This window comes from Coptis chinensis, chromosome 2 (assembly GCF_015680905.1).
Source record: "Coptis chinensis isolate HL-2020 chromosome 2, ASM1568090v1, whole genome shotgun sequence".
In the NCBI taxonomy this organism is placed as follows: Eukaryota; Viridiplantae; Streptophyta; class Magnoliopsida; order Ranunculales; family Ranunculaceae; genus Coptis; species Coptis chinensis.
Window position 1 is genome coordinate 84,677,265 of NC_141457.1, and position 22,083 is coordinate 84,699,347.

Consider the following 22,083-nt stretch of genomic DNA (forward strand, 5'->3'; position numbering starts at 1 on the left):
TTTATGTGAGCCACTTCCAAAAGGTGGACCATTTTGGTTTAAAGGCCCACCCAGATGGCTCGTAATACTTATGAATGAATTAACGAACATCAGCATACAAGCAGAATAATCATTTACCGCCTGCGCACAAGTACATCCAACGTGGCAAACTGTACCGGCCAGGAAGCGCTACTTCGATGGAGAGGCGTTGAAATAGTTCAGTAGTTGCCTAAACTTAAAAGATCTTTTGATGCTGACTCTTGACATGTTTTAATGCTGAATTTTGACAGAATGCTCGAAAGGAAATTTCTCAGAACTTTTGATAAAATTCATATTGTTGCAATACAAAAATTAAGCCAATAGCTGCTGAACACACACATATACTTGGTGACGGAGATACTGAGACTCTAATTTGACCACTACGAAAATTTATTTATAATAATAATAACATATACCAAATTGCAAACATACCTACCAAGTAAAACAATGGGAAGTACAGATGATACACCAAATTGTCAGAATAAGAAGGTAAAAACATCACATTTCGTTGTGCCAAAGAAGCATATCCCAGTACTTAACGCCTTTCAGATGCCACTGATTCAGAAGAGAAGAGGTACTTCACTCGTGAAAGAACTGAGTCATGTGTTGGATCATATGGGTGCTCCTTTGAAGGAATCTCCAAAATTGCTGGAATTGGCTTGTTGTAGCTATCTACTAGGAATCTGATCATGTTCGCAACCTGAAAACAGATGATGATGATAAAGACTTGAACATCAATGCTCCGAGTCTGACAAAGAACTTGACAAAGAAGAAACAGAAGGAATTACCATAAAACACATTGTTTATCTAATTTGTCTGAGAAACACAGGACACAAGTAATTTGATGCGAACTTTAATAATCTTTCAATTAAAATACAGAAATTGTGTGCAGAAAAATGTAGACAGTTTTTCAAGAAGCCTTGTTGAGCCAAAAAAATTCCAATTATGTTGTCAAGTAGTCTCATAGAACCATGTAAGTTCACTATATGGAGGAATACTTCACTCTCATGTGCATGCTTGGATAGATTGCCAAAGCCCAGCGCCTGCCCATTGATTTCCACTCTCTCAGTGTTAATCCTCCTTTTGCATTATGACCCATTTGACTCTCAAATGTATATTTGGATGCAACTGCACAGAAGTTTGCTCCCATATTTTTTTTTTCTTTTGGTGTTTTTCGTAGGTAAGATTTATTATGGAGCAGGCACATTTTGAACCAGGACTGGTTACAACTCTCACAAACTTTACCAACTAAACTAGCTGGCATATACAAATCAATAACAAATCCCTTCATGCATCCTTAAGAACCAAAGGTCTCTCATTATCTTATTATCCACCAAAACATCATTTGCGTCCATAGGGAATGAAACTTTATTTATTAAGAAGAAGCTCAGGGGTAAGTACTAGGGATTTATGCTCAAACAGTACCATTTTCCTTAGTAATATAGGACATCGATAGATCATAGATTAACAATCCAAAAAACACAAAAACTAAACCATTTTATGATCGCACTGTGAGAAGTGTTGGGTCAGAATATACTCCAAAAGACGCATTCAAAACATAATTGTGAAGACAAGGAAAACAACTTACATATTGGCTAATCAATACAATAGCAATGTCCTCCTTCGTGGTAAACTCTTTGAATGCATCTTCAATAGCTTTCACCGTTGTTTCTATGAAAAGTACACAACCACCTTAGTCAACCGGATCAATATGGACACATCACTTCAAAATACATGCAAACAGAAGCTACACTATAATCTTGTTTCTTTAAATTCCATTGACAGAAAGGTGATTCAGATTCAACAAAAACAAGAATTAGATGATCAAGGTCCCGTCCAAGTACTATACAATACTTCTTTGGCATACACTCCATCACCCAAAAAGCTACAATTACTACATTTCCAACAATATTACAACTTCTTAGGTGATGTTGTTTGCATTCCGTGGGAGATGTATTTTCAATGGGTTTTGGATCATCTAATCCTTCTTTATATCAAAATAGGGTGATACTCAGCTCACTCTCCCGTTGGAAAAATAGAAGATACAGTAAATAGGGTATCAAACTATCAATTCAAATTACTCTTACATGTACATAAGCAAACAGGACAAACCTGGTGCTGATTTAAAATGGAAAAGTATTACTAAGTAGAGGTATGAGGTTGCGAACGTCCTGCCCTTTAGAGGGGTAGGGCCATCCTACTCAATAAAAGACAAATAAAGTTAACTAGTTTCTTGGTAGTGTTATGAACAGATTTAACATTCTAACTCACTCAAAACTAATTTAACTCAAATAGATTTTGAGTCTCCAACCACATCTTCAGTCAAGCACCGCCGCCAAACATCCAGCACCACCACCTTCCACCACCATCGAGAACCACCGCCGCCCGCTACTGCCACCTCTCACCCTTCTCATATTTTCTTTCACTTTCTTTGTTATTTTTCTTTACTCCTCTTTCTTTTGGTTTTTTTTCTCTCTACCACATTCCACCACCACTTGCTACAACCAATGTCACTCGTTTGATTTCGAAATTTAAGGAGTTTTTTTTGTGGATGATTTAGTTATGAAATTGGTGGGTATCTCTAGGTGTATGTTGTTCTCAAAGAGAAATCAAACTCAAAATAGTTATATTGTTTGTTGGAAGTGGACATTCAACTTTTTGTTTAAACAAATTAATATTTAAAAACATGATAGAAATAATATACTTGACCGGATTCCGGTGGCTGAGCAATGGGTTGTTGGTGAGGTGCTGTTTGAATGGGGAAGAAAAGTGAGTCAACTCACTGTTTTCTCAATAAAAGAACTGGAACCTTTAGTTTAGGTGAACAAGTCATTTTTCCCTGTTTTAATAGAGGTTGGATTGTCCTACCCCTTTAAATGGGCAGGACGCTAGCAATCCTCATCATCCTCTACTAAGCATAAGAACTTACCAACAACAAATCAAATGAAACTCAGTGGCAGATTTAAATGGACCAGAAAAAAAGATACAGAGGCTGAGAGGCTCATTTTATCAAAGCTATAGCTTCCAGTCTTCCACAAGGATTGGAACCAAAGGTAAACATGTAGAAGGACAGCTCAGGTGTTTGAATTAATTATCTTATAATGGAAAAGAAAATGTTCAACTAGCAATGACTGGGAAGGAAACTCAAACAACGCATCCAAGTTAGAACATATATGAAAGATCACACTTGCTTAGTGACTATAGTACTGCACACTTACACAGTCAAGCATCAGGGTGAGTAAATGAACAAATCTACAACACTGCACTGGGCAGTGTGATTGGTAAAGTTAACAGTTCCAGCTACAGCTTGAGGGTTCTACAAAGTCTGAGAAGCAGAGAGGCAAGTACAATGATTGAGGTGGCGAGAGCCTATTTTAAGTGGCTTTGGATGAGATGTAAGGCAATTTTCTTATAGTCGTAAGTTATAGCTTAAAAATGTTACAAGGTCATTTACTGAATTACTGATAATCTTTGCAACTCACCCCTCACATTTTTCATATTAGCATTTGGCTATTTGAGAACAAGGAGAAGTTTCGGAAATCTTGGAGGAACTCAAGGTAGTACCGTAGTATTCTATTAGGGAGTTCTTGTTTCAAGATTTCATCTTGTTAACGAACTTGACCTCTAGAAAGCTTCAATGATTAGCATTATACTGATTTTTTCCAATATTCCCATGATCCTAGTTTCAAATAGAAAGTTCTTAGAAAGGTTTCAGCGTCATAATATTTGGTTTCACTCTGTTTAAGCAAGTAACTAAGTTAGCAAAGGTCAACATTTCACATGCTACGGCATTTAATTACTGACACATACACATGATCTACAAGGTTAGAACTTAGAATATACACCTCAAAATCGAGCTAGAAAATACATTCACTTAAATAAACCAATACTTCCTTTATCTGGATTCATCTGAAATTTAAACTAAGTGACCCCATCTCTTTTAACGTTTCAGCTTTTCGATTGTAGAAAAAGGATGTCTCTTGCGGCATATTCAAGTTGAAAATCAACAGAACAAGTCAGAATAGCATAAGTTCCACTTTATAACTTAACTCTGCTCATATCTGCAGAAGTCCACCTTGAGATATCAAACTGCCTAATTGCATCATTAAAATTACAAAAAATGTATAATGTTACTTGTTGTTCCTTATATCGACAAAGAAAGCAGAGTTACATTGTAGTCTATCAATTTCACATTCCATAGTTTATTAAGGAAAATAAAGTTAGATCTATTGGAGAAATGGATGATGATATGGAAATATATTATTCTAGAATGGACTAGATGTATCTAGTCCATTCTAGAATAATATATTTCCATATCATCATCCATTTCTCCAATAGATCTAACTTATCTAGTCCATTCTAGAATAATATATTTCCATATCATCATCCATTTCTCCAATAAGATCATAGTCTATCAATTTTCCCCTTCCATAGTTTATTAATAGGCTAACAATAATGCTCTGAATTTACTTTCCAACATGTTACTACTACTGGCATAATATTTGGTACTCAAGTAGACCAGTATATTTAGTTCCTGAAGCAGGATCATTTCTAAATCTCCATCATGATGGGTCATGGAACAATACTATTCAAACCTACCCAAAGACAATTCAAGCTTTGTTACGATGGAATCAATAACCACATATCAGCTATGCTTATGTATCAAGAACTTAAGGGCATTGAGAGTGGCCTTATAGGGTGCAAATTACTGAGCCATGGCAAAGTCAAGGTAGCTTTGGACTCCTTGAGGGCTTTTAAAGACATAAATAGTATTAACTTGGAACCTTGGTATTGCACGAATCTTACGACTTCGATTAGATCATTTGTATATTAATTTCAGAGCATTAGTTTTATCCATGACTACAGGAACCACACAGAGCAGCTGATTACTTGCTACCTCAACTAGTGTTTTTGATAACCATTGTAAGTTTTTTCTTCCTCCATTAAATGTTAAATTTTTGGATATTGCAAGAGTGGACAAAGATGGAAAAGAACATGTCAGACTTTGACATCAATAAGGTAGCGGTCTGCGTAATCCCGAAGTCAAACTTGTTTTAGAAAAAGGGGGTTTCTAATATGTTGATAAATATTGGTAAAATTTTCCAATTAGATGAGAGCATTACTAGCACATAAAATAGCAGAACAAATGAACGAACAACCCTAACTACGAAAACATAAATTTATAAATGAATGAAAATGTAGATAATAAGTAACGTGGACAAATAAAGTGTATTGTTTAAGCATTCAGAGTCACGAGAGCATACTTGAGTCTACAATAAGGTAATTCGTCTTCCTTCGCAAGTCAACATTACCCACTCCGGCAAGCAAGAATCCAGTTATAGTGTCCTTCAAAAAAAATATAACAATAACAAGATAAAATCTCCACAAACTAGTACGAAACTATCGACACAAACAATGACCCTATAAACAAACATCCTAGTGAATTCTAATATCGAAATGTATTATCCTTTGAACAAAAATACATGTGTCCCTACTCCTCAAAAGCACCATGGATACTGAAACAATTATAAGAAGTAAAATATCAGTACCTCATCGGCAATCATTGCAATGAGTGCTGAGTTACTAGTAGGTATCTGAGGTTTGTTAGCCATTTGATTACTGCCAAAAAAAAAAAAATTTAAATAACAAAACATTAAACACCAAATTATCAAAATGAATACAAACATCTAATCGCAAATCAATTCCCAAAAGAACCAATCTTTGATTCAATTTCAGTGAATTACTGTAAACATGAGAATTAATACTTTTTTACTATTACTGACTATGATATGAAAGAAGACATAATTCTAAGAAAAAAATATATCAAACCAACCAGAAAACATTTATCTATAAAAAAGAAAAAATTAAACATACCCTTTTTCTAGTTTTACAACTTTTGCTGATCTTCTTCTCCTTCTTCTTTGAAGAAAAATAAGGAACGATCTGATATTCAAGAAAAAGGTTATTGGGCTTAACCCGGATCCATTTATATTGGGCTTGGGCCTCATTATAAGTCCAGTACGTGTGGGGACCATGTGTTACGTAATACTACAACAGCTCATTTCCAGAGAGGCAGAGACACATCCCATTTATGGGAAATAAATTTAGTATGTAAGAAGAAAAAAAGATTTTGCCATATGAGAAAGATTTAGTAATTAGCAACTGTTGATTATTTCCATAATCGTTTCTCTTCATTGAAAGAAACTTATATATAGTAGGGAACTTTCTTCATTAGTTTAATTACATACTTGTTCTGATCTTTTGGTTCATTAATTTAAGTAAGGTATGTACTTTTTTTAAACTGCATGTCTTGCTTGTTTTCTTCTCTTAATATGGATATTAAACAGTAATGTTGCTACTTAATCTTTTGTATTGCCTTTGAAACTTACTGAATTGAAGTTCAATATTAATGTACTTATTAGCTTGTTATATACTGTTATATATGTTGTGATCGAGTTTGTGAATGATCATATATAGTATGTTTGGTGTTGTTGGGCTAAAACCAAACAGATTATATCCATGTCTTTAATTCTTAGTGTCAAGATTAGGACAACGACATTATTATGCCTTGATCAGGAACAAGTTATTCCATTTCTAGATCGATCTCTGCCAACATTGTTGAGTACATGAATTCAACATGAGAAATTAACTTCAGTGTATAAAACAATGCTTTTAGGAAAGACAGACCAAACATTGATTATATGTTGCTCTTAATTAACCAGTTGTTTATGTACCTTTTTTCCAGTGATTATTACTTGTTCTAAACTAATCAATTATCATGCTTTGTATCATGCAGATGGTTCGTGGAAAACTTAACATGCAGCTCATAAGCAATGAGAAGTCTAGCAATGTTACTTTTGGCAAGAGAAAGGACGGATTAAAGAAAAAATTGCATGAATTCACCACATTATGTGGCGTCGATGCCTGTATGATTGTCTATGGACCAAACCATGGTGATCGTTCCCTCGCGCCGGAAACATGGCCAGAAAATAAAGATGAAGTGCACCGCATCCTCAGTCGATATTGTCGAAGTAAAGTAAAAAATAATGGTACTGCTAGGAAAGACGAAGATCTGTCAAAAAAATTGAAGGATCGAAGGAAGAAGCAGGAATGTGAGCATGATAACACGCGTGAAAAGAATGATAAGTCCGAGTGTTCTATGGGGGATGATCACATAAACAAGTTATCTGAAGATCAACTGAAGCAATTTTCTAACGAATTGGATTATAAGATTGATTCGATCCAAAAGAAAATTGAGTGGATCAGATGGAATCAAAGCATGCCAAAGGTAGAACCGAGAATGGTCCAGCAGAACCAGGCAACAATAATGGATCAAACACCATGTTATATACAACCTTTTGCTTCCCTGAATCCACACTCGCACCTGCAGAATCAAGTTCCAACCACGGCCTTTGCAATGGGAGCAACTGTAATGAACCTGTGTATGGAGGACGGCTATAATTCCAATAATACGTCCAACAGAAGTCTCATTGCGGACTTTTGCTATACTACTCTGGAGAACCAGCAGTATCTTCATGATCGAGGAACACGAAGCTCGATTGATTACTATTGATATATATTGTTTTTGAACGATTTCTGATAATATTAGTTTATTACAACAATGAGTAGCTAGTTATTATATTACAAAGGTTTCGAAATGTAGAAGTACAATTCGCTCTTTAGGAGCTATTTATTCGAAAATCAAGAGTTGTTATTCCTCTATATGCATAGTCCAATCCAAACTATTTATATACTAGAATTTAACTCGTGGAGATGCCACTCGATTGTTATTATGGGTGAATTTATTGAATCAAACGCATGGTTTCCCTATCTTTTTTTACATCTGAAATGAACCTGTATGGCGTCATATGAATTATAAATAACTTCACACGACAATGTGCCAACTTAGTTATTTATAAATTCATTTTTCAAAGCATACAACAACTCAAAACATGTCTAAGAAGACAATGAAAAGAATTACAGAGCAACACTATGAATTATGACAATAACTTAACGAAAAATCCAAATCGTTATCAACAAGCAATTCAAACCACACAGAATAAAAAATATACAGTAAGCACCCACATTAGTTATGATGGCACATGAAACCATATGCAGATCTAACTAATAAGCACCACAGATTAACGGTAAGTATGGATAGGTTTCTCTATTGATCAATATTATTCATTGTAATTTTGAAGTTGAAAAACAGAGAGGCTTCATTTCAGATTCATCTGATTCCCTGCATCATCACACAACCAATTAAATAATGGCCAAAATTAATCAATGTTCAAATTGTACCCCACAAAAATAGTAGTGCTTAGTCTTCACTGATCATGCATACTCCAAACTTTCTAGTGCATACACCTTTGATAGAAGAGTGTGAGCATCCAACACAAATATTTTGGTGTACTGTCTAATGTACAATAGAAATTTTGAGATGAATTGGTGTTCCTAGCTTGGACGTTCCACAATGTAAATACATGGTACTATTGAACTAATAACCTTTTGAACTACATTATCTCAAAGTCATGCAAAATATTAAAAATTGAGTCCATTCCTTGTGTGAGATAACCTGCCAAAACACTTATTTTAAGTTTCTGATAAGTTCAATCATACACTAATTTAGAGGCTCCATTCTAGATTGTAAAGTTGATTGATACAAAAAAAAAAAAAAAAAAAAAAAAAAAAAAAATAATAATAATAAATACTTTAGCTACCTTTCTCAAGGAATATGGTGGATGTACTGTAGTCGCCAGTCGGTATAAGTCGACGGGTAGCATACGTGAATTGCTAAGAAAAAGGCAATAAAGTGACGATCAAACTAAGAATTAAAGACTCACATAAGAATTGGATGAAAACACCTTCTATTGCCATTAGAAAATATTTTTTTATATGTAAATTATTTGCATGAACGTAAAGAGGTACATCTAAGATGCAATGTGTTATGATAACTATTATGAGCAGATTTGGTATAGGCAGAGTTTTAGAAGCTTAGGTAGGCTTTCGCACAACCTAACTGCCTAGAGTAGCCTTAAGAAAGACGAAAAAACTCTAGCAGATTGCAAATTGTATTGTTGGGCCAACTTGCGCCTAGAAAGTTGTGAAGGTATGAAAGCATTGGTGGGATTGACTCCAAGAGTTAACTGTGGAGGTGTCACGACAATCTCTTGAGCTAATTGGACTTGGTGGTTCTCATGCAATTGTTTGTTTATAACCTGTACATCACAAAATTAACGTATGATAGAAAACAAACATTATATATATAACAATATAATACATATATACCTTATCAATAATTTGGTCGGAATAACTGTAATAGTTGACTGTGGAGGTGTGACTACTACCTCATGAGCTGATTGGACTTGATGTGAAGGTATTTATGAGGTTGACGAATTAGCACTTATGTGCTCTCTCTATCTTCTTGTGTGTTGAGCCAACTTGCGCTTAGAAGGAGTAACACTAAGTAGAGTTGACTGTGGAGGTATCTCGACAACCTCATGTAACTGTTTGTTCATAACCTTTATTTTGTAATTGGTAAAAGGTTAAATACATAAAAAAAATTAATAATATTAACGTAAGCATAAAATAAATATTGTATAGATTGTGGAGTTTTATAATTCATGTAAGAATAAAAGTAAAAAAAAACCATGAAAGAATAAAAGAAAAAAAAAAGTTGAAAAAATACCTCAGCAAATGCAGCACATTCACTGGTAGAAGTAGTTTGTGTCTTATCCATGTTGAGGAGAAAATGGAAAACAATAAAAATTTTCCGAGAATATGGCATACTACAAAATATTGATAGTCAATGGCTTGTTGAGCAAAAAACAAAATAAATACGACTGCAAAGAGTTAAAGAAGACAATTTCAGTAGAAGATAACAGAATGTTAAAGATCAATGAACAACTTAAACCAAGAAATATTAGTTTTCTACTCAGCCTAATGAAGGCTAGAAGTAAACTTTGTGACAAAAGATGATGTTTCTACATGATAACCATTTATAGAATGAAACATAGTGCACAATCATCTCAATTTGCTTGGGTTGATGTCCAAGTATGGACACTGGACACAATATATGCTCTGAAGAGCCTCCAGGAATATTATCATATAGGTTTTTTCTGTTAATGACTTGATGTAAAAATATAATCATTCTCAATAGGTTTGTTAGGAACAGAGAACTACATAACAGAACAAGAACCAAAAATTTGAACAACAAAACAATTCTTCCTAATATAACTTTGTTCTTATGAAGTGTGAACAAAGGTTCAAAAATTACACAATTGCACATTTTATGGAAAATATGAAACTGAATAGAAATACACTCATTGTCAACCTTCACTCTTATGCTTACGGAATGCAAAGAATCCATGGGAATCATCATTCATACCATGCTAAGTTAAACTGTAAGTAATAGGGACCATGTGAGGTGCGTGGATACAGTTCATATAATAACGCCGGAATCAATTACAAATCACAATCCAACTTATTCTAGAATTACGTGCGGCTGCCTACATTATTAGCAAAGCAACCATTCAAAGAAAAAGTAACTAAATACCTAGTTCGAGAAGTTAAGTAATGTGAAAGTAGAACAAAATATCAATTTTTAACTAAAAGCAATTTTTTCATATGAAATCAGTAGAACAAAATATAATATAATTATTTTGTTGAGAGGAAAGAAGCCCTCGCTAAACTTAGAGATGAGAGAATGCATCGAGATAGAGAGAAAAACGTTTCAGGTATAGGCAATATGCAGAGAAGATTGAGTGTTAAAGGTATGCACAATAATAAAAATTAGTGGAGAATATAATTTAATATGTGAAATCATGTCACTACACCTGTTGAAGAAGCTTGGAGCGGTGGAGAGAACTTGGAGCAATGGAGAAGAATCACCCTTGTTGAGTTTATAGTGGTGGAGTCTTGTACGTTTGTTTCAAATGAAGCGTTTGAGTACGTTTTCATAAGTTTCAAACAAAGTTTTTTTTTTTTTTTTTTTTTTTTTTTTTTTTGTGAGGGTCTTTGTTTCCTAATTAAAATCAACTTACAATTAATTCTTAATTGTACTATTAATCGTCAGATGTACTAATTATATAAACTTTTAGTCGTCAGATGTAGGCTTCACACAAAACGCTTAAAAACCAAGTTGTTTTATTATATAGATGGAAGTTTAGTCTTTTGGTTTAAGTTTACTTACTAAGAGTTGGGGATTCAACCTACTTGGACCGGTTGGATGTGCGAGGTGATAAACACCAAAAACTGTAATATTAGACCCCATAGAGACATATCAATTTGGTTAATTATGTGTTTAATAAGCAGGAAATAATCGCAGTTTCGTGTTTTTGCAGGTTGGAGCTATTATCATAAAAATAATGATAAAGCCAGCATTCAAGCACGAAATAGGGAGTATACAGAAGATTTCCGATTAAGCCCACATGAAGCCTAACAAAATTTAGACTAAAGCCCAAAGACTCAAACAGTACAAAATCCAGTCAGAAACGGGATTACGTGCACAGAAGCGTCAAACTTCCGAAGCTCATATTTCTTGAACCAGGACTCTGAATGGGGCGAGTGAGCTGCCCAGACAATCAGTATGACGAACTCTATGCATAGACGAAAAGTTGTCAAAATACCAAAAGACCGGACCGCCATTGGACATTGCACATGGAGCCACTAGGTGGGCCCATAAGATTTGATGATTCATCATGAAAGTCAAGACAAAAGTACAAATAATTGGTGCAAATTTGACACCTTACATGAAATTAATGAAGTGGTTGGATTTATGTGATGATTATCTAAAAAAAGGAGAGGTGTCAAATAGGGGTTAGTTTTGGATAAGAGGAAAGTAAATGAGGGGGGAGTGTTTCACGTGGGAAAATAGAAAAAGACTCTCTTACGTAAAGGGGGGCTAATTTTGGGAGTAGGCTAGCATTTACTTCCTTGACTTTTATTTTACATTTTACACTCATTGTCTTTATTTTTTAGTTTTTAGTTTTTAGTTTTTTTTTGTAAAAGCTTGTAACATTTTAATGGTGGAAAACACTTTCTAGCTCTTGTAATAAACTTCTTCCTTAGGTAAAAACAGGTTGTTATATCTTGTTTCTTCTTTCTCTCTATCTTTCTCTCAATTTTACTTATCTTACTTGTAGTTTTAATTCAATTCTACGATCATGAGCTAGAACCCTTCCTTTGTGGAGGGTTAATGATGCTCATGTGAGGAACCCCTTTTGTACTGATTTTCTAGTAGTTGTTTATGAAAAACAAACTAGACTTTATATCCTACCCCAAAATGGTAGTGGTGTAGAGTCTAGTTAGGAATTAAGTTGATGACTTAGAGATAGGCCATTTTTTTGGTTTCTCATGCTAGCAATATAATCTTAGAGATAAGTTGTGTTGTTAGGGATTAAAAATACAATTTGATTCTGATTTGTCTATGAATTCTAAAAGAATGTAAGATGCAATAAACTAGAGTACAAACAATAGAGGTTGTTTTCACATGAGGATAACTAACTCTCCACACCTTTCTATAAATCGATTTTTACTTTGTTTTTAGTGTGCATGTTACGTAACTTTAAAAAATTTAGAAGAAAACTAAATAGTTTTAGTATAACCAACCATAAAGTATAAAAAAAAACTTACTCACTATGTTTCCTAACTTAGAGCATTAGAAATTTGTATGCTGTCCTAGAATTTAGATTGGTTCGAATCCCTACTCTAGCTATAAGAACGAAGACACGTGAGTAGGAACTTGTATTTACACTAAACGGATAATAGAAACTTTCATTCTAAAGACTCTAAAGTGCAAAAATCAAATGGCGCCGTTGCCGTGGACATTGAAGTCTACACCGAACGGAATTGAGTTATTCGTAACTTTAGACCGTAGAAGTGTAAAGATCAAATGGTGCCGCTGCCATTCTAAAGACCCAAGGACTTGTGCTTGCAAATTGGAATTGCTCCAAGGGGAAACCCCCCACTCTCATCCTTTAATTTATTTTTTTTTCTTGTGTTTTCTTCGTTTTTTTTTTGAAATCTCCCACGTTTTGCTACTGATCCGCATACTGCTTTTGGTTGCACTTACATGTTCCAAATGCTAGGACCTGGAAACTAGGCTACCACAAACACTAAGCTTACTGTGAAAAATTAGGCCTGCTGTCCACGTTTCTTTTCTTTGGCGGACTTGCGGGACGCTAACAGGTTTCAAATTTTAATAGACTATTGTATGATTCACATATATGCAGTTATGTCGTAGCATGGACTATTATTTACGTATTAGGTTAGAAATATGCATGAATATATATATATATATATATATATATATATATATATATATATATATATATATATATATATATATATAAAATAGTACCATGGACATGTACATATACATTTAGATGCAATTCATAGTTACTTAATCGTATATAGATATCCACAAAGTATTTACATGATTCATGCAATATATATATATATATATATATATATATATATATATATATATATATATATATATATATATATATATATATATATATATATAGTTGCATGTTTAGCATATATATAAATATGGATGGAATATAGTTGCATGTTGGCATATTTAACTTTTGAGTTATACATAGTAATTAGGGTGTGTTTTGGTATTTTGGCCATAACTTTGGCTACGGCCATTTGAATCACGTGTGTGAGCTTAGTTCGGAAAGATCTCGACGGCGTGAACGCTATGCTCGGTGGAGGTCATTTTCGAGGTCAAAATCCATTGTTTTCCCCTCCAAAATCATCATTTTAGAAAATTGTCTTGTTTAATAAGTCGATTTTGTCATGAAAAAGGAGAACATTCCAACGAGGGTTAAAATCTGAGTTAGGTAAGTTGTTTCTAAACTCTCCGGGGTGAAGCTGCTCTTTATATGACATTCGCAATCTCAATGAGTATTGACGAAATCGAATTATTATACAAAACAAGAGTTGTATTTTAGTTTATGTATAATACGTTGCATGTTTAGTTTACGTCTTTGCCTAGTCATATATATCTATGTACGTATAATATCTTCGCATGCTACTGTAACTAGATACGTATGAGTGATTACAGCTTGCCTGCTAGTGCAGATACGTATACGTAATATATATCTACCTATTTGCCTACATATATGTATTACTCATGTGTATTTGCCTGTACGTATCGAAGTATTTATTGATGATACAACCTTGTCTATTCGTATTGCTATACGTATGAGTAGAGTATCTTCACATGCTATTGTATCTAGTAATGCATGAGTATGTCGTATTTGCATGATTATACTTTCTCCCTTGCATAAATTTTTAATAAAAAAAAAAAAAAATTAGGACCTTGCATAAATTTTAATTCCATAAATCTTAATAATATTCCAACGGTGCCTAGGAAACTTGAAAGATTGAGGTTACTTAATTAGAACCGTGCTTGCATGAAAAGCCTCCCTCATATCTCTCTTGTGACCTGGCTGTTGGTTTATGCACACGTATTCCTAGCTTCACTGCTAGTTAGCAGCAGCTTAGGCCTATATTGTTCAACTCTAATGCTTGAAGATAATCATAAAATTCAAGTAATAATAAGTACCTTCTGTCAATTAGATTTAATTTTATGCTTACATGAGATTAAAGTCTGGTTCTACTAAAGAATTTGAACATATTTATCGTAGGAGAAAATACGATAAGCATTTGCGTAAGTTCTCACCTCCACAAAGTTCTTCATTTATTAATCCAAATCAACAAGATTCCTTGTCACCATTTCCGTCATTCATTATAGCTGACGAAAATCCACCAGCTGAGAAGCCCCTTTCTGACTTCTATACAGTATTACAAGAAGGACCTTCTTCATGCATCAAACTCGAGGACATTATCGGTGATTTTCGAATTCTACCAAACGTTTTTAGTTTATTACCTGTGTATCATGAAAACCGTACAATCATCTTCGTAGGCTTCAGCAAGTGACCACAACATTTCACCATCCAGTCCTCTCTAAGAAACAACTATTGCTGCAGCTGTTTCCATTCACTTTAGCGGATAAAACGTAAATTTGGCTAGCAGGACAACAACCACAATCCATAGACACATGGAATAAACTTGTTCAAGTTTTCATTCTTGGTTTTATACTTTCGAAGAAAAAAACTCAAATGCTTGAAAAAAATTCAATTCTTTCGTCAAATTCCTCATGAATCCTTTACGGAAGCATGGAGTCGCTTTACTGATATTCTTTTAGAATGTCCTCATCACCAACTAGACAAAGCTGTTCTTGTTCGTTCATTCTTTAATGGACTTTCTGATCATCAAAAAGAAACTCTTGATATAATGAACGACGGTTGTTTCATGGAAAAAGGAGCTACTAAAACATATACTTTTCCTGAAAAACAAACGAAAAAAGGTACACATTGGGGTAACACTGATTCTTCTAGGTCATCTAAGGATATTGTTACAAAAGCTACGTCTATTTTTGAGGTAAAACCCGATCCCGAATTAAAATTTTTGATAGAATCCCTCACTAAAAAAGTAGATGCCCTTGCAGTTCAAGTAAACGATCAACTCCCAAAACAGGTCATGATCGTTAACACATCCCCGTGTGTTATTTGTCTCAGTCCTGACCATCTTGATACTTATTGTCCCTTGTAATATGCCTCCCCTTCTCAACCATTAGAAGAGGCATGTGTATTCAACATTCCTAATGCACATTGGCGACAACACCCGAATTTCGCTTGGCACCCGCCTACACAACAGATGGCTCCTCCAGGTTTCGCTAATCTACTTGTTCAACCACCCAACAACTTTATTCCATACCACCAAGGAAATAATCAGCAGTACCAACAAAGTCAAAATCAATTTCAAAGTAATTCTAATGCTAACTACCAAAACAACCGCAGTCTTGTTCCCGCCAATCCCAATCCTGGCTATATTCAACAACTTCTCAGCAATAATCGTGAACTAGTACCTGTTGCACAACCTGTGCCATTCGTTACGGATAGGACAAGCGAGACTTTCTTAGCTTACATGAACCAACAATATCAAATTTTAACGTCTATCCAACAATCACTTCAACAATTAGAGCAAGAAAAGAGTCAGAAAGGCGTGTTTCCTGGCCAAGCAGTTCCGAACCCTAAGCCCGTAAACACTGCCTTTGAACTCACCAATGCACCTGGTACAAGTACGCCAACCCAAGGTGAAGTGAATGCAATCACTACTCTTCAATCTGGAAAAACTGTTGACAATCAAATCCGTATGCCAGATAATCAAACAAAAGATACTGGAGGTTCCAATGAATCTATTTCAGAGAATGAACCTATGATGGTGACACCTAATTCAACAACGTTACCAGCTAAAAAATTGGGAAATGAGAAAGTGGATCCTTATGCCAAATTCCGCCCTAAGGCACCATTTCTTGCCCGTTTGGCAAAGAATACACTGGATGAAAACTTTGATAAAATTAGAGAAACCTTTAAGAATTTGACAATAAACTTACCCTTTCTCGATGCCCTAAAGCAATTACCAAAACATGCAAATTTTTTGAAAGACATGTGCACCACAAAAAGAAGAACAAATGTGCTTCAACAGGCCTTCCTTACTGAACAGTTTCCGTCCATTACTGAATACAATGATATAGTAAAATACAAGGACCCCGGTAGACCAACAGTTCCATGCACATTAGGTGACAAATATACGGCTACTGCATTACTAGACCTAGGAGCCAGTGTGAATTTACTTCCTTATTACTTATTCAAACAGCTAGGTCAACATGAGCTTAAACATACCACAATGACTCTACAATTGGCCTATTGTTCCATTAAGTATCCAAAAGGCATTGTGGAAAACGTCATTGTAAAAGTCCAAGATTTCTTTTATCCCGTAGATTTTGTCATTTTGGATATAGAAGTTGCCTGTGACTCCATTCCTATCATATTAGGGCGTCCGTTTCTCGCAACTGCTAATGCTCTCATAAATTGTAGGGATGGGTCTATGACCATGTCCTTCGGAAATCTTTCGGTCGAGGTAAATGTGTTCAAGTTGATGAAATGAATTCCAGAGAATGACATTGATGGTGAGATTAACCTGGTTGACACCCTTGTACAAGAATATTTCACAAACTCTTTTCCTGAAGATGAAGTACACACATTCCATTCTTTTGGTGGTTCTGAATTTGATGTTGATAATTATTCACAGGATGTACAAGAGTTTTTAGAGTCAATACCGCTAATTGACCCTACTACTGTCCTACCAAGTGACTTGGACGAACATCAATCGGTTTTCTCTCTGAAAGACGACTTTCCTCAAGAATCTTTAATACCCACTCCTCCCACACCTGACTTAAAGCCTATTCCTTCGGACATAAAATACGTACATTTAGATCCAGATAGTAGTCACCCAATTATCATATCATCACAATTGACTGCCGAACAAGAATCACATTTAATTAAGGTCATTAAAGAACACCGTTTTGCTATTGGATGGTCTCTCGATGACATTAAAGACATTGACCTTAATGTGTGCACCCATCGCATACATCTTGAAGAAAATGCCAAGACATCACATGAACAGCAACGTCGTCTAAATCCCACCAAGAAGGATGTGGTACGGGAATAAATTTTAAGGTTACTTGATGCAGGTATTATTTACCCCATCTCTGATAGTGTTTGTGTAAGTCCCGTACACATTGTTCCTAAGAAGTTTGGCATTATAGTTATGCGAAATGATAAAGATGAATGCATCTCCGTTCACATTCCAGTGAAGTGGCAAATATGCATTGACTATCGAAAACTTAATGCGGTCACTCGTAAGGATCATTTTCCACTTCCCTTCATTGACCAAATGCTTGAACGGTTAGCGGGTCATGCATATTATTGTTTTCTTGATGGCTATTCAGGATATTTTCAAATCGTCATAGATCCTGCTGACAAAGAAAAAACAACGTTCACCTGTCCTTTTGGTACATTTGCATATAAACGAATGCCTTTTGGCCTTTGCAATGCACCAGGTACATTCCAATGCTGTATGATTAACATTTTTAGTGATATGGTTGAACGTTTTATGGAAGTATTTATGGACGACTTCTCATTATATGGTAATTCTTTTGATAACTGTTTATCAAATATTGAAAAGGTTTTAGTACGTTGTGAAGAGAAAAATCTCGTTCTTAATTGGGAAAAATGCCATTTTATGGTTACAAAAGGAATAATTATATGTCATATTGTTTCAAAGGACAAAATCGAAGTCGATAAAGCAAAGATTGAAAAAATTGCTTCCTTGCCTATACCAACTTCAGTTCACGACATACGTGCATTTCTAGGACACACAGGGTTCTATAGGAGATTTATTCAAGATTTCTCAAAGATTGCCCGACCTTTAACAAATCTCTTACTTAAAGATGCCATATTTGACTTCACTCTCGATTGCAAACAAACTTTTGAGACCTTAAAGTTCGCCCTGACTACAGCTCTGATAATTCAACCACCTAATTGGTCTAAACCTTTTAAATTAATATGTGACACGAGTGACTATGCTATTGGAGCTGTCCTAGGGCAACACCGAGAGAACAAGCCAATTGTCATTTACTATTCTGGTAAAACTTTTAATGACGCTCAACGTAACTATACCACCACTGAAAAAGAATTTCTCGCAGTTGTATATGTCATGGATAAGTTTCGTCCTTACCTAGTTGGTTCTTCTACAATAGTCTACACTGACCATGCGGCGTTGCATTATCTATTAGCAAAGAAAGATGCCAAACAGAGGTTGATATGATGAATCCTCCTTTTGCAAGAGTTTACTCTAGAAATTAGAGATAAAAAAGGTTGCGAGAACGTGGTAGCAGACCATTTATCACGACTTGTCAATGATGTCGATAATGATGCCGAACCAATCTACGATTCATTTCCGGATGAACACTTGTACTCCGTTTTTTCATCTCCTTGGTATGCTGATATAGTAAACTAACTAGTTACCAAGGAGGTCCCTTTATCTTGGACTCGAACGGACCGGAAGAAGTTCTTATCCACTGTGAAATTTTATTTCGGGGATGATCCCTACCTCTTCAAGTATTGTTCCGACCAACTGATACGCCATTGCATTCTCGACTGGGAACATAATGACGTGTTATCCTTTTGCCATGAAAAATCTTGTGGTGGTCATTTCAGTGGTAAGAAAACTGCGGCCAAGGTCCTACAATGTGGATTTTATTGGCCAACGCTGTTTAAACACGCACATGAGCATTGCAAATCATGCAACTGCTGCCAGCAGCTAGGACGCATTACTCAACGAAATATGATGCCTGATAAGAGCCTAAAACTGTAGTTTTAACCCCTTAACAATAATACTTTTAGACCAATTATGCGAGTAATAGATAAGAGTTAATACTGATTATGTGTTTTTATGTATTTCAGGCATTGGAGTCAATTATGTTAAGAAATGTGTCACTTTTACGAGATAAAGGAGCAAGGGTTGGTTGCTAAGAAGTTCTATAATTAAAGGCCAAGATTCAAGAAGAAAAAGCCTTTTTAAAGCCCGGTCAAAGCTGAAAAGTCAAAGTCAACGCGGGCAGAAATAGCCTACAAAAGTCAGCAGAACTTCCATAGACCGTATTTTTGGACTTAGACCTCAGAATTGGGCCTACCTTATGTCAAAACGACCGTCTTGGAAAGAGCTTTCCAGTGGTTCAAGTCTTAACCAAATCAGAGGAGCAGACGTGGATGAAAAGTCTGTTGAAGTCAAATCTAGCTGAAAAGGCCTCTGTGGACTGAAGAAATTGGGTTTTGGGCTCGATTTTTCAGCCCAAAAGATGGCTCCTCAGCCCATGCACGAAAAAATGGATCTTGTCTCCACCATTTCAAGACCCAAGACTGAACTCTTAGCATCTAGTTTTTAGTTAGCCATTAATCTAAGAACTTGTTTTTAGATCTAGTTTTTTTACATTCAATTAATTAGTTTTAGAACAAAGTAGATTATTATTTAGAATCAGATTTAGTTTTATAATAAAGTATTAGTTTTTCATTTCAATTTAGTTTATTGATTCAATTCTTATTTAGATTTAGTTGTCTTAAATTCATAATTAGTTTGTCTTCATTGATAATTAGTATTCATAATCTTAGTTCTAAATTAGTTTTAAATTCAGTTTAATCCATTTTGAATCTTAGACTATTGTTAAATTAGATTATAAAGTTAAATCATTTATTCAATAATGAGTTGTTATATTTGTTCTTGTTTAAGAAATGATAGTATAATGATTCAAGGCTAAAACCTCCATTAGAGGGGTTTGAGGAAGCCTTGATGAAAACTTGATTTTGTTAGCTTAGAAATCATCGTGATAATCTATTCAATTCTAGAAAGTAATTAGTTCACCATGAGAATGGGTTTGATTACTTCACATGCTAGTTATTATTTGGTAGAGATTGCCATGAATAATTAGGGATTAGATTTACCAGTTTGTTATGCGAAAGCATTGAAATTTGGATTGTGACATTTCTTTGTTAGTTGATTAAGTCGAGTTAAGGGGGAATCAATCCCCCCTAATTCCTTATCATATTATCAATTTAGTATTCCATAGTTGAATTATCATATCTTGTTAGTATAATTTCCATCGTAGTATAAATTCCATAATTACTCTCATTGATTTTGATAGACTGATAATCGTAGTTAACTTAGAATTCTAAAGAACTAGGAGTGGAATAAATCTTCTATTCCAACTCTATTGCAATAGCATCGAGAGTAGAAAACTTTGATAATCAGAATTGAAAATTGTTTTAGTTTTACTTGCCTTTGAGTTTAATCGCTTATTCCTAGGTAAAACTATCGTTTATCGTTTAATCGCTTATCGTTTTACCTTTTATCAAATGGCGTCGCTGCCATCTTAGTTATGTTTAGAATTGTTTTCATTAGTATTGTTAGTCTTCCCAAAGTCCCATTAAACCCACCCACCCTTGTTTGATTATAACTGTGGCTGTTTGCTTCGGAACTGATTTTTTTCCGCAGTAATACACTAAGCACACCCCGAGCCCTTGGCAGGCATATTTGGAGCGCACCTCGCGCCTAAATTCTGGACATCAGTCAAGGCACGAGCGTACCCCATTCCCATCCTAGACAAAATCAAGGTGCACCACGCGCTAAAGTGCCTGGACATCAGCCAAGGCACGAGCGCACCCTACGCCCTCCCAAGGCTTAACCAGAGCGCACCCCGTGCTCAAAACACTGGACATCAGCTAAGGCACGAGCGCACCCTGTGCCCTATCTAGGCTACTTCAGAGCGCACCCCGCGCCCTCTTCTGAATTGCACGATTTCCACAGGTTAGTTCAAACTTCCATTATTTCAAGTTATTCAGTGTTTCTAACTTGTTACACACACAGAGCTCGTGTATACAAGACGCTATTCAGAAGCGAAGCAAGGAGGCATTCAGGTACTTCTTTCTTCCACTCCTCGCATCTCCTGTTAGAGGTTTATACTAGTATATCAGGATTGTTTTGAGTGTTGTTGTGTTTAGTTAAGATTGGTCTTAGCCTTGCATGATATTAAGGTTAGGCAGAAGAAAAACGCCTAACGTAATTAATCGGCAACGTCAACAAACACGCCTTTCTAGTATACCACTCACTACACCTCTAGCTAGTATACCACACACTACACCTGATATAATGGCTGAAGAAAGAGAGTATCCTCTCTCTGACTTTTACGAAGTCTTGAACGATAGCCCAAAATCTTGCATCGTTCTTGCAGACCCAGTGGGGGATTTCCGAATCCCTCCAAATATATTTAATTTGTTACCCGTTTTTCATGGGTTAGACCATGAAAAACCTTATCAGCACATGCGTAGGATTGAACAAGTCCTTACCATATTACACTATCTTACGGTTGGTGCTGAACAAATTAAACTGAGGTGTTTCCTTTCACCGTACCTTAGCCGATAAGGCGGCGTCTTGGTTAACTGCCCAAGCGCCTAATTCTGTGGACTCATGGGCCAAACTTGTTCAACTATTTATGGAACATTTTTACCCACCACTGAAGATAGATGAAATGCTTTCTAAGATTCATTTCTTTTTATAGAATCCTCATGAATCATTTTCAGAGGCTTGGAA

The 22,083-nt window shown here is 35.3% G+C and overlaps 1 protein-coding gene across 1 annotated transcript; it reads right to left on the reverse strand.

Moving 5' to 3' along the window:
* Window positions 1-277: 277 nt before the first annotated feature.
* Window positions 278-6,073, reverse strand: LOC147518444 (vacuolar ATPase subunit F family protein). Its single transcript, XM_086590291.1, has 5 exons — window positions 5,893-6,073; window positions 5,568-5,637; window positions 5,283-5,364; window positions 1,607-1,689; window positions 278-718 (listed from the first exon to the last, which is right to left on the reverse strand). Exons 1-5 carry the CDS (start codon window positions 6,051-6,053, stop codon window positions 554-556), a joined length of 561 nt encoding a protein of 186 aa, XP_086446417.1. The 5' UTR covers window positions 6,054-6,073; the 3' UTR covers window positions 278-553.
* Window positions 6,074-22,083: the final 16,010 nt, after the last annotated feature.